The sequence below is a fragment of the Meles meles genome, chromosome 4 (assembly GCF_922984935.1).
Source record: "Meles meles chromosome 4, mMelMel3.1 paternal haplotype, whole genome shotgun sequence".
In the NCBI taxonomy this organism is placed as follows: Eukaryota; Metazoa; Chordata; class Mammalia; order Carnivora; family Mustelidae; genus Meles; species Meles meles.
Window position 1 is genome coordinate 151315621 of NC_060069.1, and position 14487 is coordinate 151330107.

Consider the following 14487-nt stretch of genomic DNA (forward strand, 5'->3'; position numbering starts at 1 on the left):
GGTTCTTTCTTTCTTTTAAAGATTTTATTTATTTGACAGGGAGAGATCACAAGTAGGCAGAGAGGCAGGCAGAGAGAGGAGGGAGCAGGCTCCCCGCTAAGCAGAGAGCCCGATGCGGGGCTCCATCCCAGGGCCCCGAGATCAAGACCTGAGCCAAAAGCTAAGGCCTTAACCCACTGAGCCACCCTGGCACCCCGATGGTTATTTCTTTGTCTTTTTTTTTTTTTTTAAAGATTTATTTATTTCTTGGGAGGAGGGGCAGAGGAAGACGGTGGGAGAGTCTCATGCAGCATGGAATCCAACGCGGGGCTCAATCCCAGGACCCCGAGATCACGACCCGAGCTGAAACCAAGAGGCAGATGCTCAACCAACCGTTCCGCCCAGGCGCGCCTGTTTCAGTTCTCTTACAACGACCCCAGCTTCTGCGTCACTAGCACTAACCCTAGTCTGTGCGCCAGAGGGTTTTAGTCACCTCTCGGGGCACTGATCACTGTCGTCCATGGAGTCAGTGTTCCAGACATCGTACAACACCACACAGAATTCTCCCTCTGGTAGCTAACAAAAACACTCACCAAAATGGGCTGAATTGTATGATGCGTGAATTCTATCTCAATAAGGCTGCTAAAAAAGAATTTCATCGAAGCTTGTTGCTGTAGAAATCAACCAGTTGTATTTAGTTATGTTAGTATTCTACTAGCTTGTCACTCTTAAACACACGGTGAAACATGGCTCTGTCTTACAAATTCCACAGGCACGGAAGACCCGTGACCCGTCGTAACAAAAATGCTCACACAGCTTTTAAATGATCCAGTGATAACTACTATAGGTCCCAGCATTATAACATAGACATGATGATGGTTGGGGGGGGCACCCTCACCAGAATGAAAATCCCGTGGACAGCCGGTGAGAATGACTGACAACTGACAGCCCTGGCCCCCAGCTTTGTCCAGCTGTCCTTCCTGGCTTCGATTCCACATCCTGCGAAGGAACCTAACACAACAAACATCTAACTGGCACCATCGGTTACACAATGCTTCTCTCGTGATCTGTATACGCAGACGAACATCAAAGCTACTCCTCATGACAAATAAATCCGCCACGTCATTCCCATTGCAGATACGATACGCCTTTCTACGATGTTATCATTTTGACAAGTTGCCTTGGGAAATCTAACATCCTCACGGAGTACACAAAGGGTCCCCCATACTTTCAGGATGGGCCAAAGTTACAACCTGGGGACGCGCGCACATAGCAAAGGCAGGAAATTCCAGGAGATGCTTCTCTTGGCGGTCCTAATTCTCATCACACTGACCTGCTGCCGTCCTCACCTGTATCTGTGTTTAACAGTGGGAGGTACGGGATGGATGTTCTAGGTTTTCATTCCCTCTGTCTCACCATCAGTGCTCTGAGGTTTCCCATGTGTAAGAGCGTGAGTAGAGCTTCTGACTTTGCGTGAAGTTCACCACTTCTAAGGCCTGGTGTCCTTATGTTCATTAAGCAGGCCCAAGGGGACAGCTAGAGGTGGGTGGGATGTGGGCCAGGGCTTTTGTGCTCTAAACCTAAAGCCACGCCCTACCCAACCTCATTTGCAAACATCCAGCCTGCTCATCGTTCTCCCTCTCTGAGCCAAGTTCTGGAGTGTAGGAAAAGCAATCTATAACTGAGCATCCCAGGGACCCCCCAAATTCCCTGAAACCCCCTTCTGAGAGTTCAAAGCCTTAGCCATCCTTTCCTTATTAGACACAATCCTAAAGTCGGGATAAAGTTAGCCAGTGGCTCTCTTACATGGAGAGATGAGGCAAAGCCGTCTCAACACGGGCAATCCTGCCCTCCAAGGTAATAAACTCTCCAAGGAACACGCACAGAATCTCAACAGGGACACAATCTCCTCACTCTCGATCACATGTCATTTAAATAAAGACTAAAAGAATTCTAAGCTACAATGCATACTGTCACAGCAGGTTTTGCAAGGCTCTTAATGAAATTTTTACTTGGAAACCATTAAAATGACGTCATCAAGTTTGAGAATTCTGTCTTACTAAACTATTACCCCAAAAAACATCCCTGGAAGGAACTACGAGATGCAGGAAGGAAGTATGAAGAAAGTATGAAACACGGGGTCTCTTCTAGAATAGCGTCAATGCAGAGATTTTACCTGTTGTGGCCCTGACTTGTAAGTAACTGGCCCTATATACTGTGGCCAGACTTTTTTGCATCAAGACCCGCGGAGACCTTCTCTGGGTAGCCTGGCCATGTTGGAGGGCGTACGAGGGGCGCAGGGCTCCCCCCGCTTGGTGGCAGAGCGTTCTGCGCTGTTCTCTTTATTTTCCACCGAGCTCTGCAGCCAGAGATGCCTAGAAAGGTGGCTGCCGTGGGAGGTGCTCCACACACTCCTCAAAGCCAATCTTCCTGGAACTGGGACAGACTGCGAAATGTTGCTGAGAAGGAGACGGTGGAGGCTTCAGTCATGGGAGAAGTGCAAACCTCTCGCCACGGGAGAACATTCATCGGTCACCCTGGAAACAGAAAAGCACTTTCGGGCCCTTGAGGGCTGTTTAAAACCGTTCGAGGTGGCGGGGCCCTTCCACTGTCAGGCCTAAGAATGATCCCACCAACGTGCAGAGAAGAGTACACGATTACAAGAGGAAATGGGCCACTTTACTGAGGCCAGCATGAAGCTCCGTGTTTATAATATCTCTTTCTTCCTGTGGAAGATGAAAAGAAAGTACAAAAAGAGTGGGGGAGGCTTTTAAGGACACACTATTGACTCAAGCTACCCAGCTGTTTAAAGGTTTCCTGTTATGCAACCACTAAAGGCAATTTCTATCCCAAGATGAGTTCAGAGTTCTAAAACTGTCCTTTAAGTCTGACCGATTTAACACATCCCACAGATTTAAAAGGGGCCAGAGTGGCCTCAATTCTTAAAACCTTTACTTAAGCTTCTTGAGAGCCAAACACCAAAGCCATGTTTTCTATTAATTTCAGAGACCACTGCCTACAATGGTAGTCCCTATGGTTTTCCATCCCCTTCTCTGTCTCCTTTGGAACAGAAACATCCAAGAAGGACGAAGGCTGAGCTGGGTCCATCAGGTGTACTCACTGCCGAATTTCAAGCTTCATTATGACAGAAAATCGAATGGTGGACAGACTCCGATATTAATACTGAACCACTAAAAAGTGTCATTGGGTTTGGTTAAATTATTCCTTGTCATTAACCCACTAGATTTTCTGACCAGGGACTCAGCATTCACTCTAGGGACTGACATGTACAATCCAAGTCAGTGGACGTTAAACCATGAACACAACCCCTGAGCCAACACTTCTATCCTCATCTCCTTCTCAAGTAAGCAGAACTAAAGTCAGAAACACTTAAAACTTTCTAGGAGGCCAAGGTGACCATCCTTTTTCCAGAAATGCCTGATGACCATCCAGGCGACCGAGGCCGGGGCAGGGATCGGGGAGCTCTGTCACACACATCACGCAAACGCACTCGAAATCTCAACCACCAAAAGAAAGGAGAAGAAGTCCTCAGTTTCAGAAATACATCATCCATCTTTATGCCATTTAAGAATGAACAAAGAGACAAACGTGAAGGTTCTAGGCAAATTCGACTTCACACCAACGACCGGTGCACACCCCTCCCCCGTGCTAAACTATCTATCCTTTATCAACGAGGGGATCCGGAAGGTAAAAGGAAGCAATCAGGGGGAAGAGGGACACGCATAATCACCCTCCTCTGGACTGGAAAGCAATTCAGCTGGAAAGTCGTCACACACACAAGGTCAGCAACACAAGAATTCAAACGTGCTCACCAAATGAAGGGTCTGATACATAGAGTCACCGGACTTGTCATTGTTTTCGATCCTGGGCTTGCGCTTTATTTTCCACAGGGCAGACATCGTCGGGAATATATTCTCATGGTAATGCTACCACCTGACGTGTTCCGCACAGAAGCAGAAGTTTCTTAAAATACCCTGAGAGCGCCAAACGCCTTCCAGTCCCCAAGGGAGCATCCTCTCGTCCAGAGAGCCCGTGCCGGCTCCTGCCGCATCTCAACACGGACAGGACAGCGGCCCAGCAGAGCAACCTCCCCCGCTCTCCGCCCCGGCCACCCTCCCTCCCGGGAGTGGCCTCTGGGATGGTGTCAAAGGCTAACTCATGAACAAGAATTCATGCTTTGATGGCACCGGGCTCACCAACAAAAGTTCCAGAAAGGGAGGACCAAAAGAGACCAGAACACAAAGCAGAAAAAGCCTGCCCAGGATGGGAGCGTCTCTGCTCTGCGGACCGAGATCAGCTGATTGGCCAGCGTCATGCCACTGCACAGGGATACTAACCCCCGCCGGCTCCAACAACTTGGAAGATACCCCTCGCCGAGTCGGGAGCAGGCACTAAGAAAAATAACATAACATAACATAACATAAAATCAAAACACGCTTTATTTTTTTTTTTGAACAGTTTATGTTTTCACATTTTCCGCTAATGCTTTGTTACTAAAAGCAGACATTTCTGAGATAATCCCAATTTGGATGAAAAAGAAAAAAAGATGGCTTTCTGAATGGAAATGTTCTGAAAATTATTCTAATACATTTGCTAAGTGGAAAACAAAATCACAGCTGCCAGGGGGCCTGGAATGCAGAACAGGACAGCCGGGAGCTCATTAGCATTCATTTCCAGAGACAAGAGTTTTCGGTTAGAAGCGGAGAAACAAGTGACCAGAGTGGAGGAGGCCCCTTGGAGGCTGTCACCCAGGGTCACAAGAGGAAGGAGGTGGCTCACAAAGACAAAGGCTGCTAGACTGCCCCTGCGGGGTGGGAGCCCCACCCCCACCCCACAGATGCCACTTTCCGGGGCTACCAATGCTCTCTCAGCAAGCCTGCAATTACCTACTTGCAGAACCCCAAAAGGCTGGGAGAAGCAAAAGCTGCTATTAAAAAAAAAAAAAAAAAAGTCAAAAAGCACATAATGCTCCAACCTGCATTCTTTTAATTCCGCCCATTACTTCATAAAACAACTCATTTAGGAAGAAGTGCAAAAATATTAAACAAACAAAAAAATCAACAGGCCTCCCAGATGCAGCAGGGATAAAAAAAAAAAGATTGCTTATTTCATTTCATTCCTTGATCCATCTGCTTTATTTACTTTTATTATTTATTTACTTTTACATGCATTCAAAGTAAGGCTAAATCATCCTTCCTTGGCTATAGGCAGCTCGTGACTTAAAAATTAATGTGCAGTTTGTTCTCAAGAAAAATGACTGATCTAGGAGATATGTCAAAAATATTTAATCTTGGGGTGCCTGGGTGGCTCAGTGGGTTAAAGCCTCTGCCTTCGGCTCAGGTCATGATCTCAGGGTCCTGGGATCGAGCCCCACATAGGGCTCTCTGCTCAGCGGGGAGCCTGCTTCCCCCTCTCTCTGTCTGCCTCTCTGCCTACATGTGATCTCTCTCTGTCAAATAAATAAAGAAAATCTTAAAAAAATATATTTAATCGATCAAGAAATTCAACATATGTGCTCGCTCTTACTTTAAATCATAAAAGAAATACACCCAGAAGGGTTATGCATTAAGAAAATATGTAAGTGGTTCATGAGTACATGTCTAATTGACTGACAAGTGCCCTAATTGATTCTTCATTTTCCCGAAACCTGGTATTTAACACCAGACTTTAACCAATCTGGCCAGAAGGTTAGTTTTATTACTAACAACATGAGGCCTGGTTTTGCCATCTCAGAGCTGTGTGGCTTTTGCTGAGCTGCTAACCTCTCTGTTCCAATTTCATTACCTATGAAATAGAGGGAATAATAGTATTTCTCTCTCAGAGGTATTGTGAGGATGAAATAAGTTAATATGAATAGTGCCCAACATATACAAGATAATAAGTAAGTGTTAGCTCTCATTTACTTTATATTTACATTTACTCATTTACTTTATATTTACATTTACTTACATTATATTAAGAATACACAGTGGGGCAGGGTGGGGGGTAGGGGCCCGGTGCCTGGGTGGCTCAGTCCATTAAGTACCTGCCTTTAGCTCAGGTCATGATCCCAGGGTCCTGGGAACCAGGAGTCTGCTTCTCCCTCTCCCTCTGCCCCTCCCCACAAGCTGTGCGCTCTCTTTCTCTCTCAAATAAATACAATCTTAAAAAAAAAAAAAAAATACACAGTAGGACCCAGACTCCAAGAACCATTTGCTCAATTTAAGTTTTTTGCTTCCAAATATCCAAAGTGAGATATTAACTCATTGAAGGACAATTGAGTTAACTGCATGACAAAGCAGTTCAAATAAAGATAAAATGTGAGTCGAACCAAAACTAGGGAGTATTTTTGGGTACAGAATCAGTGCTCCCCAAGCTAGTGAAAATGAATACGAACTGATGGTTTTAGCACAGGTCACTGTACTAGCTTTAAAAGTACTGATCATCAGGGCGCCTGGGTGGCTCAGTGGGTTAAGCCTCTGCCTTCAGCTCAGGTCATGATCCCAGGGTCCTGGGATGGAGCCCCACACCAGGCTCCTTGCTCAGTGGGGAGCCTGCTTCTCTTTCTGACTCTGCCTGCCTCTCTGCCTGCTTGTGCGCCTTCTCTCTCTCTCTCTCTCTCTCTGACAAATAAGTAAATAAATAACATCTTAAAAAAAAAAAAAAAAAGTACTGATCATCACCCAAACTTGTCAACAACAATTTTGAAGACGTTCTGTTTTGCGAGAGGCACCTTGCATTTCCACCGTGAAATCCAGGGACAGGGTGTTCTATTCCAGACCCGGTCTGCTCCAGATGTGTTTTAGACCTATTCTCTGGAGAAAGAACCACAAAGCCAGAAAGGTATCCAAGGGCAGTTCAACAAAACTCTGGGGCCGCCTCCTTCCTCTCTGCTGCCAGACCGAATATTATAGAGGACCCTGTTTAGGACCTCATGACTCACAAAATTTCAAACCAAAACAATCTCAAAATCCACAAGGAATGAGAACACTGGCCTATTACAGTGAGGTAAAAATGACCCAACTTAAAAAGTATTCAGAAATAAAGGTTTTAGGTATAGGAGAAATAGCTGTACTCCTAAATTAAATTAGAAACTGAGAATTAACATTTTTAAGTTCAATAACAAAATGACTTAATAAATACCCTTCCAAGTATCTTACCTCAGTTTGGAAATACTGAATTTCTCTGGAGGGGGCCTGTCCCTCCCCCCTCCCTCCCCAAGTACCTAGAAGTAAAGTAAGGGCCACACATCTAAAAGGTAAGTTTAAGCAAGTTTCTGCTTGTCTCTTTTGGCTTTAAATGAAATGTGTACATTTCCATTCATCTGTGTTTTAATTAACAACCAACAATATAAAAGCCTTTTGTAATTATCAAAATTACTCTCAAATATTAAATTTTATACTGTGCTCAACTTAAGACATGGAGAAGGGTGATCCTATCTGTGATGATCAAAGAAACACACCTGGGGTAAACGTGACGCTGAAGATAGTCAAGCGTAGGCGCACACACACAGAGAAATGCGGGTTTTTAAAATAATGATTCATATTTGAATAGCGCATTTCCATGACCAACATGCTCTCCTAAGTTACGTTATTTGACACCCCTGCCCACCCCATCATCCAATCACTGGGCAAAGGCAAGAATCACCCTGACACTGCAAAAGGGAAAACAAAGGTATAATTTAAAGTTACACGATTTGATCAGAGAAAGTGGTAAATGTCAAACCAAAGAAAGGCAGGTAGAGGGTTCCACATACATACATCAGCAATGCTGGGAAAGGTGAATAAATACAGAAACGGAATCATGAGGGGTCCCTGCGTGGCTCAGTGGGTTAAGCTCTGGTGGTGATCCCAGGGTCCTGGGATCGAGCCCTGCATAGGGCTCTCTGCTCAGCAGGGAGCCTGCTTCTCTCTCTGCCCCTCCCCCCTGCTCATGGGTGCGCACTCTCTCTCTCTCTCTCATTCTCTCTGTCATGCATGCTCTCTCTCTCATAAATAAATAAAATCTTAAAAAAAAAAAAGAAATAGAATCACGTACAATTACGTTTGCCGGGGAAGGGTCTTTGCACGGAGGGAACACCAAGTTTTTAAACAGTTGTACTTTGGAGAGTGTGCTGAGAACAGGCTACGGAACCACAGACCTCTTTGTGAAGGGGGATAAAAGCACGATGAATTACGGAAAACAAATACGTGGTCTTCCACCAAAGAGTGAGAAGAAGGGCTTTCTCACAGGCCTCGAACAACGGAGGGTTATGCCATATGAAAAAAGAAAAGGATCGTTTCTTCCTTTTTCATGTAAAAACCACTCATGTTTTACGAGAACCAAACACAGATCATACGGAAACCACGCATGGCAGGAAAGTCTGTCTGGCCCAGTCACACACATTTTAGATGCTATTTCTTCCAACACAAATGGAAGCATAAGAGGGAAACAGGGGAAACGAGATGTGAACTCATTAAAGCTGATTTTTGCCCTGTATTTGCACGTATAGATTGGGTACCGAGGCTATACTTGGGATTTCGTATCTTAGTGACATCTCAGAGGTAAAAGCACCCAGTCCCGTGGAGAGGCCTTCTAGCCATACCCAGCTGCAAAGGTGACGTGTCAGCTGTGACTCTCCAGGGGCTCGACACGTGGGACGTGAAAATGAGAATCTCTCACCTTGCTGCTGTGATCAGTCTCATCTGAGGATTCCAAGTCCGGGCCCTCCGTCTCCTCTGGAGCGGTCTCGGCGCTACTGCCCTGCTCGCTGCTGCAGAGCCCGTGTCCTGCAAGATGAAATCAGGAGAAAATATGGGTCACCGTGGAGAGCAACTGCCCAACGCCAGGCCTGTGCAAGGGGGGCCTAGGGTCAGGTCCCCAACACGTGTATACACTCTTAGACCCTCTGAGTGTGAGCTCCACAATATTGGCTCAGTACGTGTGTTGCTGTGTTTATTGTTACTACTATTATTTTTATATGATAGTACATATATATATACTTTTTTAAATTTTAGGGGCACCTGGGTGGCTCAGCGGGTTAAAGCCTCTGCCTTTGGCTCAGGTCATGATCCCAGGGTTCTGGGATCGAGCCCCGCATCGGGCTCTCTGCTCCTGCTTCCTCCTCTCTCTCTGCCTGCTTCTCTGCCTACTTGTGATCTTTGTCTGTCAAATAAATAAATAAAATCTTTAAAAATAATAAATTTTATAAAACATACCTGGATTATATGCTAAAGTCCTAACCTCCTCCCACATGATGGTATTTGGAGGTGGACCCACGGACAATAAACATTTGGTCCTAGTATGTGTGAGGTCTGTATTTGCAAAAGTCTGGCAAACTGTGAATGTTAACACCAGACTTCCATACTTCCCACCATATTCTATGCAAAGGTGAAGGGAAAGAACATCACAGTCATCGTCTCCGGCGGGCTTCTCAAATGTAAAGAACATCTAAGCCCAGGGGATCACGCTCTGCAGATCCAGACTCAATAGGTTCGGGGCTGGAGAAACTTCCGCATTTCTTACAAGCCCCAAGATGATACCAGTCAATACTGTATATGGACCACGCCTGGACTAGCGAGGCTCTAAGACATTTACAAACCCAGATCAGGGACGACGTCACTGTGATACAAATGCGCAAGACAGAAAAATCAGAGAGAAGGAGCCACTTTCTGACTCTTTGGATGAAAACCTGTTTGCGAACAGGCTACACCTTCTCCAGTGACACTATCAGAGTCATCCTCTGCTTGGCATCACTTTCTGTTCAGGTTCAAAGTTGGACATAAAACAGGGAGGAAGCTGACCTCCAAGCACATACTTGGGCTCCAACGCTGCATCCTTAGTCCCCTGTCCTGCTCTGCAATGAAGGGAATACAACCTGGGTGGAAGTTTCCGTCCATGTCCTCCTTTTGCTCTAGTTCTAGAATTTTCTTTTTCTTTCTTTTTTTTTTTTAAGATCTATTAATTTATTGGGGGGGGGGGTGCCATGCATGGTGGGGAGGGGCAGAGGGAGAGGGAGAGAAAGAATCTCAAGCAGACTCCTGTGCCGAGCACAGACACTAGCACAGAGCTCATTCCCACGACCCTGCAATCACAACCTGAGCAGAAATCAAGAGTCGGATGCCCGACTGACTGTGCCACCCAGGTGCCCCGGCTCTAGGATTTTCTAGTAACTTGCTCCCTCTATCAAAGTAGCAATCAAAGAAAGAAGCAATCAAAGAAAGAAGCAATCAAAGAAAGAAGCTTAGTTAACTCGGTGTCTATAAATACAAACACTCGGTGGCAGTAAATACAATTAGCACCCCCCACTCTCTGGGCCAAGAAAAATGTACCCACACATTTCCCCACAGCAGCCGCATCCCGGCTTGGGAACCGGTGCCTTGGACACTCTGGTTTCAACTGTAAAGACATGACACTGAAAACTGGCATCCGGTCTGTAAGAGCTAGAGATTTAGAACTGATTGTCCCACATTCATATGGTTGCCCGGAAAGGCCACACCCTTTGTCTAAAAAGATGTAAAAAGATAAAAGAAAAAAGTATTCACTAGAGGAAGGGAAGGGAGGGGGAGAGGAGGGCGGGGGAGGGGAGGAGGGAGAAGGGAGCAAACTAAGGAAAGGAAGCTTGTCTGATTCTGCCCACACTCTAGGACAGAAGAGCCAGGAGGCAACAAGGCGGGGGAGGGGTCTCCAAAGATGACAACCACAGGCTGCCCCCCGGGTGCTCGAGACTCATCCAGAAGACTCCACATCTTGGTCTGCTTGGGCTGCTGTTAACAAAAGACCACAGATGTGTTGGCTTAAATGACAGACACTTCTCCCTCTCTCAGTTCTGAAGGATGGAAGTCCAAGGTCAAGGGGCTCGCAGATTCAGTTCTGGTTAAGGACTGGTGGAAGGCCACCGTCTCCCTATGTTCTCACACGACATTTCCCTTGAGCGTGTAAGGAACGAGTGAGCTCCGCTCTTTCTGTCTCCTTACAAGGACACAGATCCCATCGTGGGGCCTACTCTCACCTAATCACCTCCCAAAGACCCCAACTCCAAAGAACAATCACATCGGGGCTCAAGGCTTCAATATATGGATGTGGCAGGACACAAACATTTCATCCATGACACTCAAGATGAAAAACTGCCTTAAAATTGTTGCAGATTTGTATTCCAAGGGCTCCAGCCAAGACATAATCAAAATCCCTCTGGAGGAATTCACTTTTTTTTTTTTTTTAATTTTTTTGACAGAGAGAGATCACAACTAGGCAGAGAGGCAGGCAGAGAGAGAGAGGGAAGCAGGCTCCCCGCGGAACAGAGAGCCCGATGTGGGACTCGATCCCAGGACCCTGAGATCATGACCTGAGCCGAAGGCAGAGGCTTTAACCCACTGAGCCACCCAGGCGCCGCAGAGGAATTCACATTTAATGATGGTATCGTACAATGCCCACAGATAAAGCTTGATCAAATAAAAACCCATAATCCAGTATCATAAAACCCAGGAAGAACTAGGTCCCCAGGAGTCAGAAGCAGCAGACACAAGAAACAACAGAGTAAGACTCCCAAGGAATGGTATCGAAGTCATCAGATAGAGAATGTGAAGTATCGTCAAAAAAAATTTTTTAAGAAGGAACAAGAAAAGAGATAACTTCCAAAAAGATTAGATAAATTAACAGAATTTTCAAGATGATAACAATAACCACTCAAATAAAACACTCAGTAGAGGAGTGCCTGGGTGGCTCAGTCAGTGAAGTGTCTAATCCTTGATTTTGGCTCAGGTCATTATCTCAGATCATGATCTCAGGGTCATCAGATCAAGTCCCAGATCAGGCTCTGCACTGAGTGTGGGGTCTGCTTGGCCCTCTCTCCCCTTCCCTCCACCCCTCCTCCTATTCTCTCTGTCTCTCTCTCAAAGAAATAAACAAATTTTTTAAAGATTTTATTTATTTATTGGAGAGAGAGCATGAGATAGTGAGACAGGAAGCATGACGCGGGACTCAATCTCAGGACTCCAGGATAACGACCTGAGCCAAAGGCAGATGCTTAACTGACTGAGCTACACCGGTGCCCCAAACAAATAAATAAATTTAAAAAAAAAAAAAAAATTCAAGGGGCCCCTGGGTGGCTTGGTTGGTTAAGTGACTGCTTTCAGCTCTGATCGTGATCTTGGAGTCCTGGGATCCCTGCTCAGTGCGGAGTCTGCTTCTCCTTCTCCCTCGGCCCCTCTACCCTGCTCATGCTCTCTCTCAAATAAACAAATACATAAATAAAAACATAAAAAGCACTGATGAGATAAAATAAAAGATAAAAAATAAAAATATAAATTTGGAAACTTTAGCTGTGCTGCCAACTTTGGAAAAAGTATCCCAGTCGTACGTGTTGGGTCGATGTTGTACGGAAATTAACAGAAATTAACATATTGGTCTATAAATGTTAAACATAATTTCTTCCATTTGTACAGGGGTAATGCACTGTATTAAATTTGTAAGGTCTTATCTACATGCGTTTGATTACAGAAACTAATAAAGTATTCTCCAAATAATGAAAAAATATATATAAAGAGTAAAAAAAAAATTTTAAAGAAAAATAAAAGTTCAAGAAAGAATAAAAAGGTCTATCTGAAGACATGACCTCCCTGAATCACAGAAATCTTCAAATGCTAAAACTACCAACACAGAATTGTATTTCCAGCCAAAATATTCAATAAGAAGAATATAATGTTCTCTGGGGAGCCTGGGTGGCGCAGTGGGTTAAAGCCTCTGCCTTCGGCTCAGGTCATGATCCCAGGGTCCTGGGATCAAGCCCCGCATCGGGCTCTCTGCTCCACAGGGAGCCTGCTTCCCCTTCTCTCTCTGCCTGCCTCTCTGCCTAGTTGTGATTTCTCTCTGTCAAATAAATAAAATATTAAAAAAAAAAGAAGAAGAATATAATGTTCTCTGAGAAACAGAGTGAGAAAGTTTGCTATAAACAGAACCTCCCTGAAAGGATATACAGGCATACCTAGGAGATGCTGTGCATTGGGTTCACAATGTAGTGACTATCAAGGCAAAGCAAGTCAAATGAATTTTTTGGTTTCCCAGCACTTGTAAAAGTTACGCTTGTACTACATCGCAGTCTATTAAATGTGCAATAGCATTAGGTCTAAAAAAAGTAGATATCTTTTTTTTAAGATTTTTAAAAAACATTTTATTTATTTATTTAACACAGAGACAGCGAAAGAGGGAACACAAGCAGGGGGAGTGGGAGAGGGTGAAGCAGGCTTCCCACTGAGCAGGGAGCCCGATGTGGGGCATAATCCCGGGATCATGACCTGAGCTGAAGGCAGATGCTTAACCGACTGAGCCACCCAGGTGCCCCTAAGATTTTATTTTTAAGTAATCTCTACACCCAGCATGAGGCTCTAACATATAACCCTGAGATCAAGAGTCGCACAACCCCATCGACTCAGCCAGCCACGTGCCCCCAAAAGTACGTACATTAATTTACAAATACTTTATTGCTAAAAAATACGAGTTACCTGAGCTGTCAGCAAGTCATAATCACTGGTCACTGATCGCCATACAAATAATAGTAAAAAAAAAAAGCCTAAAATATTGCAAGAATTACCAAAATGTGACAGAGAGGCACAAAGTAGCAAATGCTGTTGGAAATGTGGTGCAAAAACAGACTTGCTCAGGGCAGGGTTGCCACAAATTCTCAATTTGTAAAACACAATATCCACAAAGCACAATAAAATAGGGTATGTTTGTACTTCAGCTGGGAACACACATACACATACGCACACACACACACACACACACACAATCTGATATACAATAAAATAGTAAAGAGCTGATGTACACAGGTGCAAGTCTTAGTTTGTAAAATAACACCGCACACACTCCAAAAAAGGTTGGGGAGGAGGACTTTGTAGGTCACAGAAAGACGCAACTAAAACAGTGATGTAGGTGATTATATTTAAAGCATTTCATGGTCATTTTATGCTTCAAAAGGGAAGTAAAAAGACTGACCTGGGTCTTCATTATGGCAGAAATCACGCTAATATCTTAAGGGCGACCGCTAAAACAGAATTAGATTATATAAAACCGAGAGTGAAATTTAGAAATTCAAGCCCAAAGAGGGCAGGAAAGAAAAGAAAGAAACAAGCAAAGACAAAGCCAGCAAAATGAGGGGATAGAAACGAGTCAAAAGACATGGATCTTCTCATAAATGCAAAGTGAACTAAATCTGATACTTTTAGATTAAAAAACCAAAACGGTAAAAAACAAAGCCTTACCTACAAGCAATATACAAGAAAGAGATCTAAACACAAAGACACAGGAGATTAAAAGTAAAAGGAGGAGGAAAACGTAGTCAGCCAACCTAAAGAAAACGTGACAAATGTCAGACAAAGCAGGTTTAGTCACAATATGAAAATGTATCAATTGTTATTAAGCTTGATCCGTGAATATATTTCAAACCCTGCTCCTAAGAATTTGTGAATGTACGTTTTCCCCAAGGATAAGCAATTTCTGCAAACAGGCTACACATTAGACCACAACGTAAGT

General features: G+C 44.6%; 1 protein-coding gene across 6 annotated transcripts in view; it reads right to left on the bottom strand.

The window, feature by feature from the left end:
• Window positions 1-14487, bottom strand: part of TIAM1 (TIAM Rac1 associated GEF 1) — a 380123-nt gene that overhangs the window by 33771 nt on the left and 331865 nt on the right. For 5 of the 6 annotated variants that reach the window (XM_046002793.1, XM_046002792.1, XM_046002795.1 and 2 more), the window contains one exon: window positions 8641-8747. In XM_046002793.1, coding sequence (XP_045858749.1) covers window positions 8641-8747 — 107 coding nt within the window. Of the gene's footprint in view, window positions 1-3812; window positions 4142-8640; window positions 8748-14487 lie in introns of those variants that run through there. The other variant, XM_046002796.1, reaches the window with a different exon arrangement.